General features: G+C 38.7%; 1 protein-coding gene and 1 non-coding gene across 2 annotated transcripts in view; both read left to right on the top strand.

Annotated features, from left to right (window-relative positions):
* Nucleotides 1-14614, top strand: part of LOC128661174 (integumentary mucin A.1-like) — a 95065-nt gene extending 80451 nt beyond the window's left edge. Inside the window, exon 5 of the mRNA XM_053715406.1 lies at nucleotides 14363-14614. Within this exon, the coding sequence (XP_053571381.1) occupies nucleotides 14363-14385 (23 nt within the window). The 3' untranslated portion in view covers nucleotides 14386-14614. The remainder of the gene's footprint in view (nucleotides 1-14362) is intronic.
* Nucleotides 14615-23193: 8579 nt separating this feature from the next.
* TRNAL-UAG (transfer RNA leucine (anticodon UAG)) lies at nucleotides 23194-23275 on the top strand. The gene has a single exon. It is a non-coding gene; the product is annotated as a tRNA-Leu (tRNA).
* Nucleotides 23276-25043: the final 1768 nt, after the last annotated feature.

The following is a 25043-nucleotide window of genomic DNA, read 5'->3' as shown; positions in this document are numbered from 1 at the left end:
GTTTCCTTCACACGTGTGCGTTTCAGTGCCTGCCTGCCAGGGCACAGTGTCACCTTAGACCTTGAAGCCCACCTTAGACCTTGAAGCCCACCTCTTTCAGATTGCATTTTAACAGTTTTTCACCACTAGAGGGTGTTAGTTCACGTATTTCATTTAGATAACACTGTGCTCGTGCACGAGAAGTTGTCTGGGAGCAGGCACTGATTGGCTAGACTGCAAGTCTGTCAAAAGAACTGAAAAAAGGGGCAGTTTGCAGAGGCTTAGATACAAGATAATCACAGAGGTTAAAAGTATATTATTATAAATGTGTTAGTTATGCAAAACTGGGAAATGGGTAATAAAGGGATTATCTATCTTTTAAAACAATAAAAATTCTGGTGTAGACTGTCCCTTTAAACGGGGAGTTTGGTCTGTCACTGTGAAGTGGGCATAACCCTTACACTACCTGATCGATACAACATCATACCTGATGTTTTAAAGCACGTTATTCCAAACAATTTAGGAATGTTAGGTGATTTATGCCCTTTATGGATTAAAACCAGACTCTGCATCAACTATGTAATTTTCCATGGGAGTTTTGCCATGGATCCCCCTCCGGCATGCCACAGTCCAGGTGTTAGTACCCTTGAAACAACTTTTCCATCACTATTGTGGCCAGAAAGAGTCCCTGTGGGTTTTCAAATTCGCCTGCCTATTGAAGTCTATGGCGGTTCGCCCGGTTCGCCTGTTCGCAAACAGTTGCTGAAGTTCGCGTCCACCATTCACGAACGCAAAATTTTAGGTTCGCAACATCACTAATCTCCATACCCCTATCTTGGATTTCTGACTTTATGGTACATTCTCAGATGTGTTATACTCAATGTCTCTAATATGACACAAAAATACTAATTTTTTCTAAGTGTCCAAATACCTTTTTGCTAGACACATTTGTATAGGGATTTCCTATGCTCATTTTAGTTTACCTCAAGAAGTATAATATAGGCTTCCACTTTTGGTTCAAGTGTTTATAAAGGATATTTACAGAAAACAGGCATAGTCACTTTTTTAATTTAGGCCTGATGGATATTTTGTTTTTAAAATTTATATATCCATCTAGCCTCCTTTGTCAACATTCCCCCCTCTGTTATGTTCGTCACCTTTGTCTATGCCCATGAATTTCAAGGATACAGGGTCATTATTATGATATTCTGCAAAATGTCTAGCGACAATATTGTCTCTATTGAAAATGTCATACCTGTGTTCCTGAATTCCGTCTTTAAGAATTCTCTTTGTTTTGCCTACATAAAAATATGGACAGTTACAATGTAACAAATAAACCACCCCTGTGGAATCACAGTAAAAAAAGAATCTTATTATATATTCTATTTCACCACAACCCATAAATATGCCTTATTAATGCACTTGTTAGAATATCCTCTTTTCTTGAACCTATCCTTCATTTGTATAGCATGATCCTTAAACTTATTAAGGGAAGAACAATTCCTTTGTAACCTAAGGAACTGCCCAATCGGAATACCTTTTATCAATTTAGCTGGATGTGCACTACTTGCCTCTAGGATGCTGTTGGTTGCATTGGACTTTCTATAATTCTCGGTTACTAAAAGCCTTCCTTCCTTCTTTATTTTTATGTCCAAAGATATGTCTGTCATTCCTGTTATAATCCTCAATGAACATCCTTAAGTCATCTTGGGAGCCGTTCTATAACAACAAGATATCGTCCACATATCATCCAAAGTAGGACAAATTTATCGAAGGTCTATTGATGTTTCTCAAAAACATCACACATTTCCCAAGCCCCTAGGTGCAAGCAGGCATATGTTGGGGCGCACAATGCCCCCATTGCTGTTCCCCTCACTTGCCTGTATGTCCTTTCATCAAAGGTAAATATATTATTTTCCAAAATAAATCTCAAGAGGGTTAAGACAAAGTTAGTATGCTTGTCAAACTTATATCCTCTCGTTTTTAAAAAAAGACTCAATTGCTTTTAGACCTACTGGATTTGGTATGGAGGAATAAAGGCTCTCCACATCCAGAGAGACCAGTATAGTGTTATTGATACTGTGATGCCATCCATTTTTTTAAGGAGATCTCCAGTATATTTAACATAAGAGGGGAGGTTGGAGAGAAAAGGTATTAAAATTACATCTACATACATTTTATGTGATGCTCCCTATTCCTGAGATGATTGGTCTCCCCGGTGGATTACACATATTTTTGTAAATTTTGGGAATGGTATAAAAAACAGGCATCTTTGGAAAATCCTTCCCTCTTTGCCTCATTCAGCAATTTAAAGAGCTCAGACTATCTTTTTATTGGATTATTTGTTAAATGTTTATATTGTTCCTGAACTCCTAGTTGCTTTTTAACCTCAAGGACATCATTTTTCTCATCCATAAGGACCAGGTTTCCACCCTTGTCGGCAGACTTCACTACTATGTTTGCCTGCATTATTTCTTTTAGAGCCTGTCTCTCTTTCCATGTAAAATTTTGACCAGTGCCAGCTTCTGCTGTTAGATTTTCAAATTCTTTCTCTATTGCCTGTACAAAAAGATTCACAGCTGGCACCTTTTTTTTGTTATTTGTGCCATAACCAATTTCCTTGCAAACAATTGCAAGTCTTTTGTGATTTCAAATGTATCTAGTTTGTTAGCAGGACAGAAAGATAAACTTTTCTTTAACATGCTTATATGGGCAAGATTCAAACAAAAGGAAAACAGGTTAACTACTTGTAATCCCCCCCCCCCCAAATCACCTAGTATCCCCTTCAATACCTTCTCTGTGCTCTCCCCCTGTTCATAAATCTGTCCTCTTGGTAATAATCCCTTCTCCCCCTCTGTTGTCTCGTTTGACACCTTCTCTCTTCTGTAGAAGAACCTTTTATCTATTCTTCTTTTTCTACCTCCCCTTCTCCTCCATCTCCTGTGTTTCCCCTCTGAAAATTTGATGTTGCATGTGCACCCTGTCCTTTCCCCTCTATATCAGAGGCATCTGTGCCTGAGTCATAGGAGCCCCTTTGGGTCCTATAGACATAAAAAAAAATTGTCTATAGTCTTCCTGGTCTCTATGCAACTTGCGGCATTTTCTAGTTTTTATTTCTGATTGTAATCTTGACACATTGTTCTTTGTCTCATCATTTAATTTATTAAAGTTAGAATCCGCCTCAAATTTGTTTACAACTACAAGAACTTCCTCTATCTCTACCTTCAATTTCTTTAGCCTTTTTTTCATTACTTTTTACCATCATGTCCATTAAATCTAGTGTGACATCAGTTAACTTTTCATTCAGTAGGTTCTGATTACAGCTATGCATTTTTAGAGCCATATGTATGAAGTTGTTTCAAATTTCAGTATGTTTGGGTTTTTGGCTATTTTTCACAATGAACTCGGTGAGGTCATTAAAGGGATACATTGAATGAATCAATAAAGTAATAAGCATTATAATCAATAATACAGTGCTGTATTTCCTTTCTGTGTAAAAAGAGAGGTAATTCTCTCCCTTTTAATTGTATTAATACATTTCTCTCTAAGGGGTCTGCACCATTACCTCTCTATAGGTTAGTTTGAGACAGAAGTCTCTTGCATATATCATTTATATTTTTTTGTGAATTATAAGGTGAAACTCTCCATAACTATTGTAATATTAAATATATATATTATATATATATATATATATATATATATATATACAGGGAGTGCAGAATTATTAGGCAAATGAGTATTTTGACCACATCATCCTCTTTATGCATGTTGTCTTACTCCAAGCTGTATAGGCTCGAAAGCCTACTACCAATTAAGCATATTAGGTGATGTGCATCTCTGTAATGAGAAGGGGTGTGGTCTAATGACATCAACACCCTATATCAGGTGTGCATAATTATTAGGCAACTTCCTTTCCTTTGGCAAAATGGGTCAAAAGAAGGACTTGACAGGCTCAGAAAAGTCAAAAATAGTGAGATATCTTGCAGAGGGATGCAGCACTCTTAAAATTGCAAAGCTTCTGAAGCGTGATCATCGAACAATCAAGCGTTTCATTCAAAATAGTCAACAGGGTCGCAAGAAGCGTGTGGAAAAACCAAGGCGCAAAATAACTGCCCATGAACTGAGAAAAGTCAAGCGTGCAGCTGCCAAGATGCCACTTGCCACCAGTTTGGCCATATTTCAGAGCTGCAACATCACTGGAGTGCCCAAAAGCACAAGGTGTGCAATACTCAGAGACATGGCCAAGGTAAGAAAGGCTGAAAGATGACCACCACTGAACAAGACACACAAGCTGAAACGTCAAGACTGGGCCAAGAAATATCTCAAGACTGATTTTTCTAAGTTTTTATGGACTGATGAAATGAGAGTGAGTCTTGATGGGCCAGATGGATGGACCCGTGGCTGGATTGGTAAAGGGCAGAGAGCTCCAGTCCGACTCAGACGCCAGCAAGGTGGAGGTGGAGTACTGGTTTGGGCTGGTATCATCAAAGATGAGCTTGTGGGGCCTTTTCGGGTTGAGGATGGAGTCAAGCTCAACTCCCAGTCCTACTGCCAGTTTCTGGAAGACACCTTCTTCAAGCAGTGGTACAGGAAGAAGTCTGCATCCTTCAAGAAAAACATGATTTTCATGCAGGACAATGCTCCATCACACGCGTCCAAGTACTCCACAGCGTGGCTGGCAAGAAAGGGTATAAAAGAAGAAAATCTAATGACATGGCCTCCTTGTTCACCTGATCTGAACCCCATTGAGAACCTGTGGTCCATCATCAAATGTGAGATTTACAAGGAGGGAAAACAGTACACCTCTCTGAACAGTGTCTGGGAGGCTGTAGTTGCTGCTGCACGCAATGTTGATGGTGAACAGATCAAAACACTGACAGAATCCATGGATGGCAGGCTTTTGAGTGTCCTTGCAAAGAAAGGTGGCTATATTGGTCACTGATTTGTTTTTGTTTTGTTTTTGAATGTCAGAAATGTATATTTGTGAATGTTGAGATGTTATATTGGTTTCACTGGTAAAAATAAATAATTGAAATGGGTATATATTTGTTTTTTGTTAAGTTGCCTAATAATTATGCACAGTAATAGTCACCTGCACACACAGATATCCCCCTAAAATAGCTAAAACTAAAAACAAACTAAAAACTACTTCCAAAAATATTCAGCTTTGATATTAATGAGTTTTTTGGGTTCATTGAGAACATGGTTGTTGTTCAATAATAAAATTAATCCTCAAAAATACAACTTGCCTAATAATTCTGCACTCCCTGTATATATATATATATAACATGCAATATGTCCAGCAGTTCATATATAAATAGCAGAGTGCACTGCAGCCAGAGGGTCCTGCTCAGCTCCAATATGTAAATCCAAATGAAAAAGACAAATGGCTCCAGCACTGTTTCATAAAAGTGGAAAAACCTTTATTGAGGTGACCTCATGAAAAAACAGCAACGTTTCGGGTAACACAGACCCTTAATCATGCTATGGATTGCTATGTAACACAGCTTTAAATAGGCTGAATATCTTAATTGCAAACATATTAACTCCATACGAGCCAAACATTGTTAACCAAATGTAAATGTTTCTACTGCCATCTACAGGATAAATTCATGTATTACTCATAGTGAACATTTAAACAACATTTTTTCTACATAGTTAGAAAATGTTAAGCACATAGGTAAAGTTAAACACATGAGCCGTGATGCATATTTCGATCATGAGATTCAAAATTTAAAACATTTATATAAATGTTAAAAACTATAATTTATAAAAACAAATGGAGATCATAATCTCTGTTCAGACCTACAGGATGCAGAGTTTTAAGATGTTGAATCCACCATACCTCTCTCTTTTTTAATTCCAATTCCCTATTACCTCCTCCTAAGTTTTGGAATATGGTCGATTATTTGGAACCTGAGTTGACTGACAGTGTGTCCCATTTCTAAAAAATGGGAAGAGACTGGGAGTGTTCTATCTTGGCATCTAATTGAGGATTTATGTCCACTAATCCTATCTCTGATGGGGCGTGTCGCCTCCCCTATATAGCCCCTCCCACAAGGGCATTTTAAAAGGTAAACCACAAAATCTGATGGTTCTGATAAATTGGCTTTTGGGGATAGAAGAGAAAACTTTCTTAGGATGGTAGCTGTTATACTGAAGTAATGTATTGCGATCAGTAGGCTTAACATACAAATCCGTTATAAGAATTGTATCTTTTTTATATATAACTGTGTCAACTTAATTAACAAAAGTGTAAGAGAAATTGAATGTGAATCTCAAACTGTCAGTACATTTGTTAAGGTCCTCCACAAAATCTATTAAAGATGTTATAGGGCTCCTCCATACGCCAAACACATCATCGATATAGCGCAGCCATAGCCTGCATTTTGTTTTAAAGTCTTGGTTGGTATAAACATTCCTTTGCTCAAACTGACTAACGAAAATGTTGGCGTATGAAGGGGCCATATTTGAACCCATAGCGGTTCCTCGTTTATGCAAATAAAAAGTATCTTGAAAGAGGAAATAATTAAAGTATATAAGTATATTAAGTAAATATAAGTATATTAAGTAATATATAAGTATATTAAGTAAATCTTCAATAAAATTAATTTGTTGCAAAGAAAAGTTTGTTTCTTGTTTAATTGATTCAAGGACAGCTTGAATGCCTGCCTCATGAGGAATACATGTGTAAAGGCTCACAACATCTAATGAAAAGAGGATATCATTCCCCACATCTGAAATGCAAGAAAGTTTTTCTAATAAATCACCTGTATCTTTCAGGAAAGAAACTTGTTTGGACGCAATAGGGTTGAGAATTTTATCTACAAATATGGCAATGTGTGAGAATACAGAGTCTGTACTAGCGACAATTGTTCTACCTGGGAGGTATTGTGATTTTTGTGACGTTTAGGTAGTGTATAAAAGACAGGAGTAATAGGGTCAGTTTTAATTAAGAACTTTGCAAGATCTTTTGAAATAATGTCATTCTTTAAAGCGGTATCCACCACAATTTTTATTTCTTTTTTAATCTCCATTAACGGATCACCATCTAAAATTTGATAGATACCACCATCAGATAGCTGACCTAATATTTCTTGTACATAATACTCAGTGTCTAATACAACAGTGGCCCCACCCTTGTCTGCATTTTTAATGCTAATGTTTTTATTTTTAGCCAAATCTTTAAGTTCCTGTCTTTCACCATAGGTAATATTACTTTTTTGTTTGATCTTCTTTTGAGACAACAAATCCTTAACATCATTCTGAACAAATTTTATGAATGTCTCAACACCTGGGTTAATAGAACTTGGAACAAAATTATATTTATCAGTAGATATACTATCAACCATACCATCATTTTCATTGCCAAAATGTGCCTTTCAGTTTAAGGAACAAAAAAACCTATACAGATCTTTTTCAACAGTGAATTCATTCACAAAACCTGTGGGACAAAAAGATAATCCCTTACATAATACAGAATATTCATCCTGGGTTAGTATATGTTTAGAAATATTAATGACCACATTACTATTATCATTACGGTTTAATATATCAGGGTTAGTAATATCCATTTGTGTCGAATCAACCGAGTTTTGTGCAAACAGTTCATAGGGTTTAGATCAGGGAGGCTTTGTGAGTACCTTGGATTTAATTAGTTACTTTTTTCTTTCCCCTTTGCGGTTGCTTGTTCCTTGCACTGCTCCACTGTGAACGAGTGTCTCCACTGGGCCCGGTGTTTCTTTCCTCTCCTCCGGTATCGTTTTCTGTGCCTGAACTGAAAAACTCTTCAGATGAGCTGGAGGGTGAATTTCCCATTGCAGCTGCCTTCAGAGCATGTCTAGCTCCCCTCCACGCTCCACCACCTCTGCCCTGTAGCTTCCACATGACGTCACAGCTGCGACCATCATGTGACCACCTGTAGACTCGATCATGCTGGTAATCTTCTTCATCTCTGGTAAAAAAGGAAAGGTCCTGCTCACCTCCAATATGTAAATCCAAAAGAAAAGACAAATGGCTCCAGCACTGTTTCATAAAAGTGGAAAAACAGTGCTGGAGCCATTTGTCTTTTTCCTTTGGATTTACAAATTGGAGGTGAGCAGGACCCTCTGGCTGCCATGCACTCTGCTATTTATATATGAACTGCTGACTTGTGCTGGACCTATTGCTTGTTTTGTGTACCATTTTCGTGTGGAGGTCTCGAGCATAGTATATGTATAATGGAGGTGCCAAATGAAGGTTTGGATGTTTTTTCATACACAGATGTGGATGCCTCTAGGATCACAGCCCTTGCAAGAGGCTCAAGGGAATTCCTAAGAGACACAGCAAATACTAATATGTCAAAGAATTGGGAAAAAGCACGCAAGAAACTGTTGTCCTATGAGCTACACAGCACCACCCTGGCTGAATATTACAGGGTAAGGCGGATCCCAAGAGGATTGAGAATTAAATTAAGACCTACAATTATGGCCAATAACAAAAAGTACCGGAAGAGATTTGAATGCATTTTGAATAAATGTTCTTTTGACATTATTGTCTGGACAGTTGAATGCTTGCAGGAAGAAATGGATAAGCAAAAAGTCCTGGTCACTGAATGTGAACAAGTTCTAAATACCCATTTCTCCATGGAAGATTTACAGAATATCAAACTAGAGGTTAACAAGCTTCTGGATGATTATCAGAAATAATTAAAGAAATCAAAAGACAAAAATTTACCAGAGATGAAGAAGATTACCAGCATGATCAAGTCTACAGGTGGTCACATGATGGTCGCAGCCATGACGTCATGTGGAGCGACAGGGCAGAGATGGTGGAGCGTGGAGGGGAGCTAGACATGCTCTGAAGGCAGCCGCAATGGGAAATTCACCCTCCAGCTCAACTGAAGATTTTTTCAGTTCCGGCACAGAAAACGATACCGGAGGGGATGAAAGAAACACCGGTCCCAGTGGAGACACTCATTCACAGCGGAGCAGTGCAAGGAACAAGCAACCTCAAAAGGGAAAGAAAAAAGTAACTAATTAAATCCAAGGTACTCACAAAGCCTCCCTGATCTAAACCCTATGAACTGTTTGCACAAACCTCGATTGATTTGACACAAATGGATACTACTAACCCTGATATATTAAACCGTAATGATAATAGTAATGTGGTCATTAATATTTCTAAACATATACTAACCCCGGATGAATATTCTGTATTATGTAAGGGATTATCTTTTTGTCCCACAGGTTTTGTGAATGAATTCACTGTTGAAAAAGATCTGTATAGGTTTTTTCGTTCCTTAAAATTAAAAGCACATTTTGGCAATGAAAATGATGGTATGGTTGATAGTATATCTACTGATATTGACAATGCAAAGTTTAATTTAAAGTCTCTTAAATTAAAATTAAAATCTAATTTTGTTCCAAGTTCTATTAACCCAGGTGTTGAGACATTCATAAAATTTGTTCAGAATGATGTTAAGAATTTGTTGTCTCAAAAGAAGATAAAAAAAAAAAGTAATATTACCTATGGTGAAAGACAGGCACTTAAAGATTTGGCTAAAAATAAAAACAGTATCATTAAAAATGCAGACAAGGATGGGGCCACTGTTGTATTAGACACTGAGTATTATGTACAATTAATATTAGGTCATCTATCTGATGGTGGTATCTATCAGATTTTAGATGGTGATCCGTTAATGGAGATTAAGAAATAAATAAAAATTGTGGTGGATACTGCTTTAAAGAATGACATTATTTCAAAAGATCTTGCAAAGTTCTTAATTAAATCTGACCCTATCACCCCTGTCTTTTATACACTACCTAAACTTCACAAAAATCACAATACCCCCCAGGTAGACCAATTGTCGCTAGTACAGACTCTGTATTCTCACACATTGCCATATTTGTAGATAAAATTCTCAACCCTATTGCGTCCAAACAAGTTTCTTTCCTGAAAGATACAGGTGATTTATTAGAAAAACTTTCTTGCATTTCAGATGTGGGGAATGATATCCTCTTTTCATTAGATGTTGTGAGCCTTTACACATGTATTCCTCATGAGGCAGGCATTCAAGCTGTTCTTGAATCAATTAAACAAGAAACAAACTTTTCTTTACAACAAAGTAATTTTATTGAAGAATTACTTAATATACTTTTATATCTCAATTATTTATTCTTTCAAGATACTTTTTATCTGCAAAAACGAGGAATCGCTATGGGTTCAAATATGGCCCCTTCATACGCCAACATTTTCGTTAGTCAGTTTGAGCAAAGGAATGTTTATACCAACCAAGACTTTAAAACAAAATGCAGGCTATGGCTGCGCTATATCGATGATGTGTTTGGCGTCTGGAGGGGCCCTATACATCTTTAATAGATTTTTTGGAGGACCTTAACAAATGTACTGACCGTTTGAGATTCACATTCAATTTCTCTTACACTTCTGTTAATTACCTTGACACAGTTATATATAAAAAAGATACAATTCTTATAACGGATTTGTATGTTAAGCCTACTGATCGCAATACATTACTTCAGTATAACAGCTACCATCCTAAGAAAGTTTTCTCTTCTATCCCCAAAAGCCAATTTATCAGAACCATCAGAAATGTGCAAGACAAGGATATGCAAGGCACTAGACTTGAGGAAATGGCTGACAAATTTATTGAAAGAGGATATCCCCCATGTATGAGCACTAGGTGTAAAAATGAAGTTTTACATGATACTAAGGTAAAGGTAAAGAAAGACACTTAACGTGTCATCTTCTCTTCTGAGTTTAATACACACAGTGATCATATTGCAAATATTATAAAGAAACACTGGTTTCTTTTAGGAAAGTTTAACCCTCATATACCTGAATTTAAAGTTCCCCCCATGCACTCCTATAGAAGAGTTAAAACATTAGGGACACTTTAGTTAAGGCTGACATAGGTGGCACTAACACCAACAGAATCACCTATCTTACAACTCCTAAGAAAGGTTCATACCCCTGTCTTCATTGTGCACAATGTAATGCAATGATAAAAGGTAAACACATAGCACAAACTAATGATAGAAAAATTCTGGAAATTAATGGTTATTACACTTGTGATATAGATTTTGTGGTTTACCTATTAAAATGCCTTTGTGGGAGGGGCTATGTAGGGGAAACGACACGCCCCATCAGAGATAGGATTAGTGGACATAAATCCTCAATTAGATGCCAAGATAGAACACTCCCAGTCTCTTCCCATTTTTTAGAAATGAGACACACTGTCAGTCAACTCAGGTTCCAAATAATCAACCATATTCCAAAACTTAGGAGAGGAGGTAATAGGGAATTGGAATTAAAAAAAAGAGAGAGGTATGATGGATTCAACATCTTAAAACTCTGCATCCCGTAGGTCTGAACAGAGATTATGATCTCCATTTGTTTTTATAAATTATAGTTTTTAACATTTATATAAATATTTTAAATTTTGGATCTCATGATCGAAATATGCATCACGGCTCATGTGTTTAACTCTACCTATGTGCTTAACATTTTCTAACTATGAAGAAAAAATGTTGTTTAAATGTTTACTATGAGTAATACATGAATTTATCCTGTAGATGGCAGTAGAAACATTTACATTTGGTTAACAATGTTTGGCTCTTATGGAGTTAATATGTTTGCAATTAAGATATTCAGCCTATTTAAAGCTGTGTTGCATAGCAATCCATAGCATGATTAAGGGTCTGTGTTACCCGAAACGTTGCTGTTTTTTCATGATGACGCCTCAATAAAGGTTTTTCCACTTTTATGAAACAGTGCTGGAGCCATTTGTCTTTTTCCTTTGGATATATATATATATATATATATATATATATATATATATATATATATATATATATATATATATATATAATGTTCAATCTGCAGCACTACCCCCCAATAGCCATCTGCCTGATTGCAAAGATGCAAATCAAATATTCCACTGAACAAATGCACTCACAGGACTGTGAATGCATTGGTTCAGTGGAATATATATATAATCTTTAAACTACAGACCAGCACTCCCAACTTGATAGCAGCTTCCAGGGTGCTCTTTAACATCCAAATACAGTCAATTCAATAGAAAGGCACTCACCAGTATTGATGCAATACATTTCTTTATTAGTGACGTTTCGGGCAGTTTAACCCCTTCCTCAAACCATAAAAACATGTTCCATGTTATAGACTTACCCCATATTTATACCCCACACCGTGCAGTGACAATCCTAAGTGAGAATGCATGCAGGCGTTCCAATGGCGCAAATGCGCATGCGCCAACGGTCAGTGATGGCATCCCACCAGGGACAGACTAAAAAGCAAAGTGATATGTGTTAAAATGCCGTTGAGCGTAACCCAGGGTAACATGCACCCGTCAGATTGTCATAATCCACCACATAATTACTAGCTTATCTTCATTATTAAGACCTTACAGTAGCAATGCTAAAATGGATAAAGAAGCAGTAAACACAGCCTACGTGTGTAATAAACTTGTACTTTCCGTGCGTAAATACAATGCGTGACAGTAAGCAGTAGTCAATTAAATATTATTGACATTATTAACATCCCTCATACTAGAGGCTCACTCAACCTATTCAGCATATATGATACTGCTCACGATGGGAATCACTGTGTCGTAAGGTGTATCTGATAGGACTTTGCTATGTCCTGTAAGTGCATCGTTATGTTAAGTGGGAAATATGAGCAATAAAAACAGCCAATTTGTGTTATTGGAACCAACTGATGTGTGTTAATGCAAACATGTCCGTAAGCCGTAGCCAATTGCCTCAGCTGTTATTACTAATTCTCATAATCATAAATCACTAAAACCACGTGATAATAAGAAATAGTAATAACAGCTGAGGCAATTGGACATTTCCACTTAGGGGTGTACTCACTTTTGTTGTCAACGGTTTAGACATTAATGGCTGTGTGTTGAGTTATTTTGAGGGGACAGCAAATTTACACTGTTATACAGGCTGTACACTCACTACTTTACACTGTTATACAGGCTGTACACTCACTACTTTACACTGTTATACAGGCTGTACACTCACTACTTTACACTGTTATACAGGCTGTACACTCACTACTTTACACTGTTATACAGGCTGTACACTCACTACTTTACACTGTTATACAGGCTGCACACTCACTACTTTACACTGTTATACAGGCTGCACACTCACTACTTTACACTGTTATACAGGCTGCACACTCACTACTTTACACTGTTATACAGGCTGTACACTCACTACTTTACACTGTTATACAGGCTGTACACTCACTACTTTACATTGTAGCAAAGTGTCATTTCTTCAGTAAAATATTTACAAAAATGTGAGGGGTGTACTCACTTTTGTTAGATACTGTATATATCTATGTGTTAATATTGAGGGCATTTTGGGCACTTTAGAAAATTAACCAGATCTCTGATCTTTGGTTAATTTCCTGAGTGCTAATTGTTACTGCGAACTCGCAGTAACAATTATCGCACTCCCGCAAACGTGCAAATTTGTTCGTTTGCAGGCGTGCAATAAATTAGCGCTCCACTTGTAATCTAGCCCTAAGTATTTTATTTAGCATTCTCTGCAGCAATGTAAACATCCTTGCTTTATTTTAATAACATTGAAAACAATAATTTATAAAATAATATTTATTTTCTAACATTACCATCTCAAAATTCATAAGAGTCACAAAAAATCATGACCAAAAAAATATATAAAAAACCCCTAACCATACCAGGTCTGTGATGCTGTCAGATAAGTCAGTAAACAGTTTGTAATTATGACATTTTGCTCTGCCCCTTGTCATTGTTCTTTCTTCACCTGTTAACCCCTTGAGTGCTAATGACGGCTCTGAGCCGTCGCAGAGTTTCCCACTCTGGTGCTAACGACAGCTCAGAGCCATCGCTAGCACTCTCCCACCTTGAGGGAGATCTGGGGGCTCCCACCCACTCCTACCCCGGTGATCGGGCCTGCATACTGACAGGCATCGCCGGGGTTTCACGTTTTGTGCGGTGACGTAAAGCGCAATGACATGATGACGTCACTGCGCAACTTTATTTAAAATTTACAATACAAAGTATAGGGAAAGGGGGCATTCTGAAGCCTGTATCTCAGGCATCTAAGCAGCTATGGACCTCCAAGACACACGGTTGGAAAGGTAATAACCTAACCTTTCTAACGGTGTAAGGGGATCGGAAACAAAACAAAAACAAACAAAAAAATGTTTTAAAACCCTTAAATCACTTTAGCACCCAGGTGGGAAAGTGCTTAGCACTCAAAGTGTTAAGACAGAATAATAAACATGTGAAAAACAAAATAATAGACTTTTTTTTTAGCATATCCCTATTTTCATTACTAAAGCTTTATATGTTTCTATTTTCTAGATATGTTCCAAACGCCTGTTTAGATATTAAACTAAACTGAAGACTGAATAAAAATTTAACTAACCTACGGCATGAAGATCATCACCAACTCTGTCAACAGAATATCAGATATTTATTTTTTTAGGACCTGCGTCCAGTCTCACCAAATCCTCTATTTCAATGTCTATCTTCAAATTTCAGATTCCTTTAGTTTTTAATTATTATTATGATTATTTGTATATTTATTTAATAAAAACCTTTGTTAAAAAATCATCAATGGAGTACGCTTTGTGTAAAGTATACAGGTACTGTTGAAAGTATGCAACCTGATTTTATTTATAGACAGGTGTCAGACAAAGACAACATTTAGCCCAGCAACTTCTCATTCATTCTTATTCATTCATTCTATGGGACCAGGTGGCAATTGGCAAATGAAGAGCTCACAAACTGTCCAACATTTTAAAAGATAATTCTGGTTTTGGAGAATCATTCTTCCATGGCACTACCTTCTCTATAAATGTCCTACCATCTCAAGTCCACCCCTAGCAAGGTTTGCTAGCTATCTTCCACAAAAATACTGGACAATCTGTCTGTAGCAAGGCACAGTTGTAGTTAGGGTCGGAGCACAATGGTAGGTAGGGCACAATGGTAGGTGGGCTTACCTTAGCCCCCTCTTCATCCTGCCATGTATATTTTTCCCAACTGAGTAGTCATGTTACCCAGTTACATAGAAATAAATATTTTTTACCTCTGTGGCTTATATTTAACACAAATGAAGAGAATTGTCTTCACGCCTTCCCTTTTTTTCTCCATATTTGTAATTTTTTGAGGCATAGGAGTCTTCTACATTTGGTTAACATTCAGAATTTTAAAACAAATGGCCATTTAAGTGTCAAGTATTTTTGTGAAGATTTTACTGGGCAGCTGGACTGTCAGGTTGAATACTGGACACCTGGCAACCCTTCCCCTGGCTGCTCTGAATCTGTTCATGTGCTGACTATAAACTTACTATACTGAAAAAATAGAAATGTAAGCTGGCACTGTGTTGTAAGATATAACTTAAAAATGGAAATCTAAAACATAACTTTTAATCTGTATAATAAAAAACTAATACATCATAGATATAGTATTTTATTTTAGGCAGGATGGCCAACTGACTAGTTTTTGTAGCCCCAGAGAAAAAAGCCAAACCAACAATATTTGCCATTTGCTTGTGGCCCTAGGAAAAATTCAGATTAGAAATGTATGCTTTGGGGTGACCACTAGTGATGTCGCAAATAGTTCGCCGGCGAACAAAGCATGATCGCGTTCACTGCGGCGGACGAACATATGCGATGTTCGATCCGCCCCCTATTCGTCATCATTGAGTAAACTTTGACCCTGTATCTCACAGTCTGCAGACACATTCCAGCCAATCAGCAGCAGACACTCCCTCCCAGACCCTCCTACCTCCTGGACAGCAACCATTTTAGATTCATTTGGAAGCTGCATTCTTAGTGAGAGGAGGGACAGTGTAGCTGCTGGTGATTTAATAGGGAAATTGATAGCTAGGCTAGTGTATTCAGTGTCCACTACAGTCCTAAAAGACTCATCTGATCTCTGCTGTAAGGACAGCACCCCAAAAAGCCCTTTTTAGGGCTAGAACATAATTTTTTTTTTTTTTTTTCCTGTGTAATCTAATTGCAGTTGCCTGCCTGCCAAGCCACTTGCCCAGTGCCACCACTCATATCTGGTGTAACAGTAGTGTAAATAAAAAAAAAAAACTTTTTTGACTGTGAAACATCAGTCTGCTAGCGTAATCTAATTGCAGTTGCCTGCCTGCCAGCGTGTGTGCCAGGCCCACTTGCCCAGTGCCACCACTCATATCTGCTGTAAAAGTAGTGTAAATTAAAAAAAAAAAACTTTTTTGACTGTGAAACATCACTCTGCTTGTGTAATCTAATTGCAGTTGCCTGCCTGTCAGCATGTGTGCCAGGTACACTTGCCCAGTGCCACCACTCATATCTGCTGTAACAGTAGTGTAAATTAAAAAAAAAAACTTTGTTGACTGTGAAACATCAGTCTGCTAGTGTAATCTAATTGCAGTTGCCTGCCTGCCAGCGTGTGTGCCAGGCTCACAGCGTATACTGTGCCCACTTGCCCAGTGGCCCCACTCGTATCTGGTGTAACAGTAGTGTACATTTTTTAAAAAAACCTTTTTGGACTGTGAAACATCAGTCTGCTTTTTTTGTGTCAGGCTCACAGCTTATACTGGGCCCACTTGCCCAGTGCCACCACTCATATCTTGTTTAATAGTAGTGTAAGTGTACATTTAAAAAAATAAAAACTTTTTGGACTGTGAAACATCAGTCTGCTTTTTTGTGTCAGGCTCACAGTGTATACTGTGCCCACTTGCCCAGTGCCACCACTCATATCTTGTTTAATCGTAGTGTAAGTGTACATTTAAAAACAAAAAAAACTTTTTGGACTGTGAAACATCAGTCTGATTTTTTGTGTCAGGCTCACAGCGTATACTGTGCCCACTTGCCCAGTGCCACCACTCATATCTTGTTTAATAGTAGTGTAAGTGTACATTTAAAAAAATAAAAACTTTTTGGACTGTGAAACATCAGTCTGCTTTTTTGTGTCAGGATCACATTGTATACTGTGCCCACTTGCCCAGTGCCACCACTCATATCTTGTTTAATAGTTTTGTAAGTGTACATTTAAAAAAATAAAAACTTTTTGGACTGTGAAACATCAGTCTGCTTTTTTGTGTCAGGCTCACAGCGTATACTGTGCCCACTTGCCCAGTGCCACCACTCATATCTTGTTTAATAGTAGTGTAAGTGTACATTTAAAAAAAAATGACAGGCAGAGGCAGGCCACCCCGCAGGTGCCGTTGTGGTCGTGGTGCTGTGATTCCCTTTGGCCCTAGAATAATGCTCAGTGTTCAGAGGCCACGTACCATGAACTCGAAAAGTTCTGAGGATGTAGTTGACTTTTTAACACAGGACACCCAAACTTCTATAGCTTCCGCTCCGAATCTTGACGCACCATCCTCCTCCAGCTTATCTTCGGGCAGCACCTCTCAAGTTTGCACTCGCCCGCCTGCTGCCACCACCAACACTAGCACCACAGCCGCTTCACTTGATCTGTCAGAGGAGTTATTTACACATCATCAGTTGGAAGAAATGAGTGATGCGCAACCATTATTGCCAGAGGATGTAGATAACAGGGATATGTCTCAGTCAGGCAGCATTACACACATGGACGTACGGCGTGATGATGATGATGTTGTACCCGCTGCGCAAGTTTGGTCTGTCACTGTGAAGCAGGCGTAACCCTTACACTACCTGATCGATACAACATCATACCTGATGTTTTAAAGAACGTTATTCCAAACAATTTAGGATTGTTAGGTGATTTATGCCCTTTATGGATTAAAACCACACTCTGCATCAACTATGTAATTTTCCGTGGGAGTTTTGCCATGGATCCCCCTCTGGCATGCCACAGTCCAGGTGTTAGTACCCTTGAAACAACTTTCCCATCACTATTGTGGCCAGAAAGAGTCCCTGTAGGTTTTAAAATTCGCCTGCCCATTGAAGTCAATGGCGGTTCGCCGGGTTCGCCGGTTCGCAAACTTTTGCGAGAGTTCACATTCGCCGTTCGCGAACCCAAATTTTTAGGTTTGCGACATCACTAGTGACCACAACTCAAAAAACCCTCTGGAGGAAAGAACAGTAGACAGAGGGTACCCTGCAATCTTACCTAAATCTGGATCTGTGCCACTGGACATTTCTAGGAAATATATTACTTGTTTGTTTTATAGCCATAAATTTATAAGCGGCCCTTAAAGCTTTTAAAATATTTATCTATAGTCCCTATGTGTTAGTAAGTTGTATATCACTGATCTAAAGGATGGAGGGGTGAAATGTATCTAAATGATAGAAGGATTATAAAAAAGAAAAAAAGACAACCGTAAAAACAATCAAAGAAACACTTCCTGGTTGATAACCAAAACCTTTGTGTCAGCTGGGGGGGGGGGGGGGGGGTGCAGCAGTGAAAGGGACAACATTCAGCAATGAAATTGTATCGGTCATATATATGTATGGATGTTTTTTGTCTAAGGTTAAGCATTTTTTACATGAAGTATAATGGAAACATAAGTTCCTTCAAGCCAGAGTCAAAACAGCGACTTAAGGGTAACTGACAAAGTACTACAGTGCTCTGCTCTACCAGCTGATCTATTGAAGGCTAATTCTGATCCAATTTCTTCACAATTTTTTTTTTTTAAATTCAAAATGCTTTCATTACATCAGTCTTATAAGCCGCTTTGGTGCATTTTTTTGCAGAATTAAATTTAAAAGGTAAATTGATCTACCGAATATATTTTCCATGTTTTTAAAAAGCAATATTTTACTATGAAATAAAATGACTAATTTTCAGTCTTGAATTTAAACTGCATAGTTTTTAAAAACCAACATAACTTTAAAAGTATGAGTGCCCTTGCTGCAGATTAAGGTGTTAGACTGTTATCACCTTTTCAACAACCGTTTCAAAGAAGAGGCAGAAGTGAAGTGCAGTTTACACTTTTTATTTAAGGATTCCTGGAAGGTGTGAAAAATGCTGAATTCAGGATTCAGTCTGGGATAATTTCTAGTATTCTTTTTATTAATGTGTATTTCCTTCTTAATAAGAGGAGAGTCCACGGCTTCATTCCTTACTTGTGGGAAATACAGAACCTGGCCACCAGGAGGAGGCAAAGACACCCCAGCCCAAGGCTTAAATACCTCCCCCACTTCCCTCATCCCCCAGTCATTCTTTGCCTTTCATCACAGGAAGTGTCAGAAGATTACGGAGTAGTTCCTTATGAAGGGTATATACCCTTCGGAATGGGACTGGAGTTTTAGGTAGTCTTGTCAGCCTCTCAAGGAGAGCATTGATTAAAGTTAGGGTCTGGCGATGCAGGGAAAGACTTTCTGCGAACCCATCCAGACCCATATTAACAGCACCTAAGCAATCAGTGTTGACGAGTTTTACTGCCTGCTTTTCTCACTCAAGTTCATGTCAGGAGCGATGCTACAAGACTATCAAACTTGAGAGGCTGTGTTTCTGTTCCACGGCATAGATTCCGGTAAGATCATTTCATTTTGTTACACACATGAGAACGCATGAAGTGTCACAGTGTGGCTCCTTTTATCTGTATGGAATCAAGGGTTAATACCCAAAGAGGGGGAATATTGAACAGAGGGGATTAATCACATAATTGTTTTTCTGTTTATTATGTTTTATGCTGCGATATGTGTGAGATGAGGCTCATGTAGTGGTTGGAACATATTTTTGTAGCGCAGCCTGTTAGGCTTGGCATGCTTTTTACTATTAGCAGGGGCGGTCCTGCATGGTGTACCATGTGACCGGGTGGGGTCACACTTATTTCCTCTTCCTCCTGACCATGCAGTTTACCGTAGACAAAGCGGTTTCTCTGTTGGGCCTGGGTCATAGGAGGTGGTCAGTGCCCCAGCCAAAGGGGTATAAAGGTGCCTTTTATCCTTTTCTATAAGTCCGATTGTAAGCGCAAGCTATGGAGGACTCTGAAATGTTAGAGGGTACTCCCTCTTTACCTAAGTCTAATAACTGTTTATATTGTGAGGAGGCTACGGTATACCCGCCTGCTCAATTATGTTCCACATGCCTCGATAAGGTTATATTGTCAAAGAAAGTCAATATGTTTAGTACCACTTAGCCATCCACCTCTGAGGAGTCTCTGTCCTGTGAGGTGCACACCCCACAGTCATCTCCTAATACACATGCAGCTTCCTGTAGCACTCCTAATCCTCTATCTGGAGGGGCCCTTTTACAGCAAGATTTTGCTGAGCAATTACAAAGGGCAGTGTCTGCAACCTTTGGTGCTTTACCTCACTCTACTAAGCGCAAGCAAAAGGTTAAATTATGCTATCCTTGCCAGGGGTCATCTACTAGTTTGTTGGATTTATCAGATACCAGATTATCCGCTGATGAGGACATCTCTGATACTTCAGAGGACGCTCTGTCTGGGTTGGAATCTGCTGCCTCTAAACCTCCAGCTGCGGAGGAACCAGATTTCAGATTTAGGATCGAACACTTATGCTTTCTGCTAAAGGAAGTTTTGGCTACTTTAGAGGTTCCTGAGCCTAAGCTGCCTGAGGAACCCTGCATTCCTAAATTAGATAAGGTTTACAATGACAGGGTTGTTCCACAGACTTTTCTGGTTCCTGTTAAGATGGCAAATATTATAAAGAATGAATGGGAGAGACTTGGTTCTTCTTTTTCTCCTTCTTCTTCTTTTAAGAAATTATTCCCGGTTCCCAGTTCCGGACTCTCAATTAGAATTGTGGGGTTCCATCCATAAGGTGGATGGCGCTATCTCCACACTTGCTAAGCGTATTACTATCCCTCTTGAGGATAGTTCATTGTTTGGATAAGAAGTTAGAAAGTCTGCTAAGAAAGATGTTTCAACATGCAGGATATTTGTTTCAACCGGCAGTGGCTGTTGCAGCGGTTGCTGGTAGGGCTACCTATTGGTGCAAATCCTTATCTGAGTTGATCGAGGTGAAGGGTCCCCTCAAAGTGATCCAGAATAGAATTAAGGCCTTGAGAGTGACTAATTCTTTTATTTGTGATGCAAATATGCAGATATTTCTCCTGAATGCCAAGGCTTCAGGTTTTTCTGTTCTAGCCCGTAGGGCACTTTGGCTGAAGTCTTGGTCAGTCAACATGACTTCAAAATCTAGGCATCTTTCCCTCCCATTTAAGAGAAAAATTATTTTTGGTCCACAGTTACTGGTTACCTAAAGGACAGGGTCCTAATTTTCATTCCTTTCATTCTGATAAATCCCAACGTCAGCAGCCCTCCGCAAAGCCTGAACAAACCAAGGGATCTTGGATACCAGCTCAGTCCTGGAATAAATCCAAGAAGAACAAGAAGCCAGCTGAAACAAAGTCGGCATGAAGGGGCAGCCCCCGATCCAGCTCTGGATCTGGTAGGGAGCAAACTGTCACTTTTTTCGTAAGTTTGGTTTGTGGATGTGCAAAAAATGTGGGTTCTGGAGGTCATCGCTCAGGGATACAGGATAGGTTTCAAGTCTCATCTACCCAAGGGCAGATTTCTCTTGTCAAACTTGTCTTTAAGGCCAGAAAAGCGAGTTGCCTTTTTAGGGTGTGTGAGGGATCTTTCCTCCCTGGGAGTCATTGTCCCGGTACCTCTGGCAGAAAGAGGTCTGGGATACTACACAAATCTTTTTGTGGTCTCAAAGGAGGGAACTTTTCACCCGATTCTGTGCTTGGACATTCCTCTGTCCCCTTGTTCAAGATGGAGACAATAAGGTTCATCCTTCCCTTAGTACAGGAAGAACAGTTCATGACCACCATAGACCTGAAGGATGCTTGCCTTCACATTCCCATACACAAGGAACACCTCCAGTTCCTATGGTTTACGTTCCTGGACCAGTACTTCCAGTTCTTTGCACTTCCGTTTGGTCTAGCTACTGCTCCAAGAGTATTTACGAAGGTTCTAAGGGCTCTGCTTGCAGTGGCCAGAACCAGCAGTATAGCAGTAGCACCTACTATTCTGGTTCAAGCACCATACTATCATCTGGCAGCAGACAATGGATGCCTGTAGTAAGGTAGCGTGGCTGAGTGGTCTAAGACACAGGATTTAGGCTTCACTCTCTACGGAAGTGTGGGTTCATATCTCTCTGCTGCCAGGTTAATTATTTTTATTGCAAAACTAAAGCACATCAAGTTTTGTCTAAGCATTAAAGGGACACTAAACCCAATTTTTTTTTCTTTCATGATTCAGATAGAGCATGCAATTTTAAGCAACTTTCTAATTTACTCCTCTTATCAATTTTTCTTTGTTCTCTTGCTATCTTTATTTGAAAAAGAAGGCATCTAAGCTAAAGAGCCAGCAAATGTTTGGTTCAGAACCATGGATAGCACTTGTTTATTGGTGCTGTCCAATCAGCAAGGACAAACCAGGTTGTTCACCAAAAATGGGCCGGCATCTAAACTTACATTCTTGCTTTTCAAATAAACATACAAAGAGAATGAAGAAAATTTGATAATAGGAGTAAATTAGAAAGTTGCTTAAAATTGCATGCTCTATCTGAATCACAAAATAAAAAAAATTGGGTTCAGTGTCCCTTTAAGCATGTTTCACATGAAGCATAAAAGAATCATAAGTTTCTTCAAGCCAAAGATCTAAGGACAACTGATGTAGTACTACAGTCCTCCGCTCTACCAGCTGAGCTATCAAAGGATAACTCTGGTCCAATTTCTTTGCAAATCTGTTTTTTTTTTAATTCAAAATGCTTTCTTTACATCAGTCTTATAAGCTGCTTTGGTGAATTTTTCTATGCACAAAGTATTTTTTTGCAGAAAAATCTTAAATTTAAAAGATAAATTAATCTACCGAATATATTTTCCATGTTTTTAAAAAGCAATATTTTACTATGAAATAAAACTTGACTCATTTTCAGTCTTGAATTTAAACTGCATGATTTTTAAAACTTACATAATTTTAAAAGTATGAGTGCCCTTGCTGCAGATTAAGGTGTTAGACTGTTATCACCTTTTTAACAACGGTTTTAAAGAAGAGGCAGAAGTGAACTGCAGTTTACACTTTTTATTAAAGGATTCCTGGAAGGTGTGAAAAATGCAGTCTTGGTGAATTCAGGATTCAGTCTGGGATAATTTCTGGTATTCTTTTTTTTACTGTGTATTCTTCGCAACAACCAGCAATGAAATTGTATCTATCATATATATGTATAGATCTTTTTTTGTTTATGTACTTAAAAATTGTGATGTCATACAAAGTATGTCAGTAGTAAGGTAGTGTAGCTGAGTGGTCTAAGGTGCTGGATTTAGGCTCCAGTCTCTATAGAGGTGTGGGTTCAAATCCCACTGCTGCCAGGGGACTTCTTTTTCTTGTAAGTGTTTTAGGGTCAACTGTCCCTTTCGTAACTATGTACCCACAGTAGCCAAACCTCCTCTTAGGCAACCACCTTAGATCCCCTTAACACACAACACCATTTCAGTGGCAACATTTGTAAAAAGGTCACTTTACTTTGGTACATATCAGTAACGGCAATGAGTCCCCTAACTAAACCCCCCTTAAAGGGACACTGAACCCAAAAAAATTCTTTCGTGATTCAGATAAAGCCTGCAATTTTAAGCAACTTTCTAATTTACTCCTATTATCAAATTTTCTTCATTCTCTTGGTATTTTTATTTGAAAAGCAAGAATGTAATTTTAGATGCCGGCCCATTTTTGGTGAACAACCTGAGTTGTCCTTGCTGATTGGACAGCACCAATAAACAAGTACTGTCCATTGTTCTGAACCAAACATTTGCTGGCTCTTTAGCTTAGATGCCTTCTTTTTCAAATAAAGATAGCAAGAGAACAAAGACAAATTGATAAGAGGAGTAAATTAGAAAGTTGCTTAAAATTGCATGCTCTATCTGAATCATGAAAGAAAAAATTTGGGTTTAGTGTCCCTTTAATTGCAGCGGACTTAACAATTATCACCAAATTGTTCTCAAACATGGAGGGAGCCCGCGCTCCCCCAGCCAGCCTATTATGTGCTTAACTTACACCGCACCAAAACGCTGCATTGCGCATGTGGAAAAACTTAACCGGCTCACCCATCTGGGTCACAGACCTATATTTCCACTTAAACCCTGTGCGTTACTCGGTCAAACCGTGCACCAATACTGGCCGCACATTACCGCCTCCCAGGGGGTTTGCATTCTACCAACAACAGTTACGCCCATTTGGTATGCAACCTGACAGTTGGGGATAGGCCAAGGATTAACTAATAACATATTTGCCATAATCTGTCGACCGACTAGCACAACATTCTCGTTTCATCAATTGGACCCATTGCTCTCCATGACCGTTTTGACGCTTGGTTATCTGTAAAACAAAAAACAGCTTTAACACTCCATGTAATAATTTCATTCTTAGTGGATGGGCGGGTGGGAAAAGACAAAGTTGAAACTGGTGATACAAAGAAAGGTAAGCCCTTATATCCCCTCTTATCCCCCTCTCTGGAACCTCCCTTGGCCTATCCCTATTCGTCCCCCCTTTTCCACCCCCTTTTACTCTTGTTTGCACTCAGCTCCCACCACCCCACCCCCCTTGCTCTCAGGGAGTGCAGAGCTGCTGGCCATGTTAACTCTCTCATTGTCCCGGCCACTTACTGTACTCCCTGCCTATGTGGCACTCCACACTCATAAGTGTTTTAGGGCCAACTGTCTCTTTCGTAACTATGTACCCACTGTAGCCAAAACTCCTCTTTGGCAACCACCTTAGACCCCCTTACCAATAAACACACAACACCATTTTGGTGGCAAAAAGGTCACTTTATTTTGGTACATATCAGTAACGGCAATGAGTCTCCTAACTAAACCCCCCTTAATTGCGGCGGACTTAACAATTATCACCTCTCCGTTACGCCTGTGTGAAATGGAGAAAAAACAGGGAATAGTTACCACTTATCCATTGTTACTAAGCTTTTAATTAAATATTTACCGTTTTCCACGAAATGTTATTAACACACACCTATATATATATTTTTTTTAAGAAAACCCTTGCTTATTATGCTCTACTGTTAACTAACCTTATCTATAGCTAAGAAACACCGACTACGTTTTTTTTTTTTAATGGTCTTACGTATGT

The sequence above is a fragment of the Bombina bombina genome, chromosome 5 (genome assembly GCF_027579735.1).
Source record: "Bombina bombina isolate aBomBom1 chromosome 5, aBomBom1.pri, whole genome shotgun sequence".
Lineage (NCBI taxonomy): Eukaryota > Metazoa > Chordata > Amphibia > Anura > Bombinatoridae > Bombina > Bombina bombina.
This window is presented reverse-complemented; position numbering and strand designations above follow the sequence as displayed.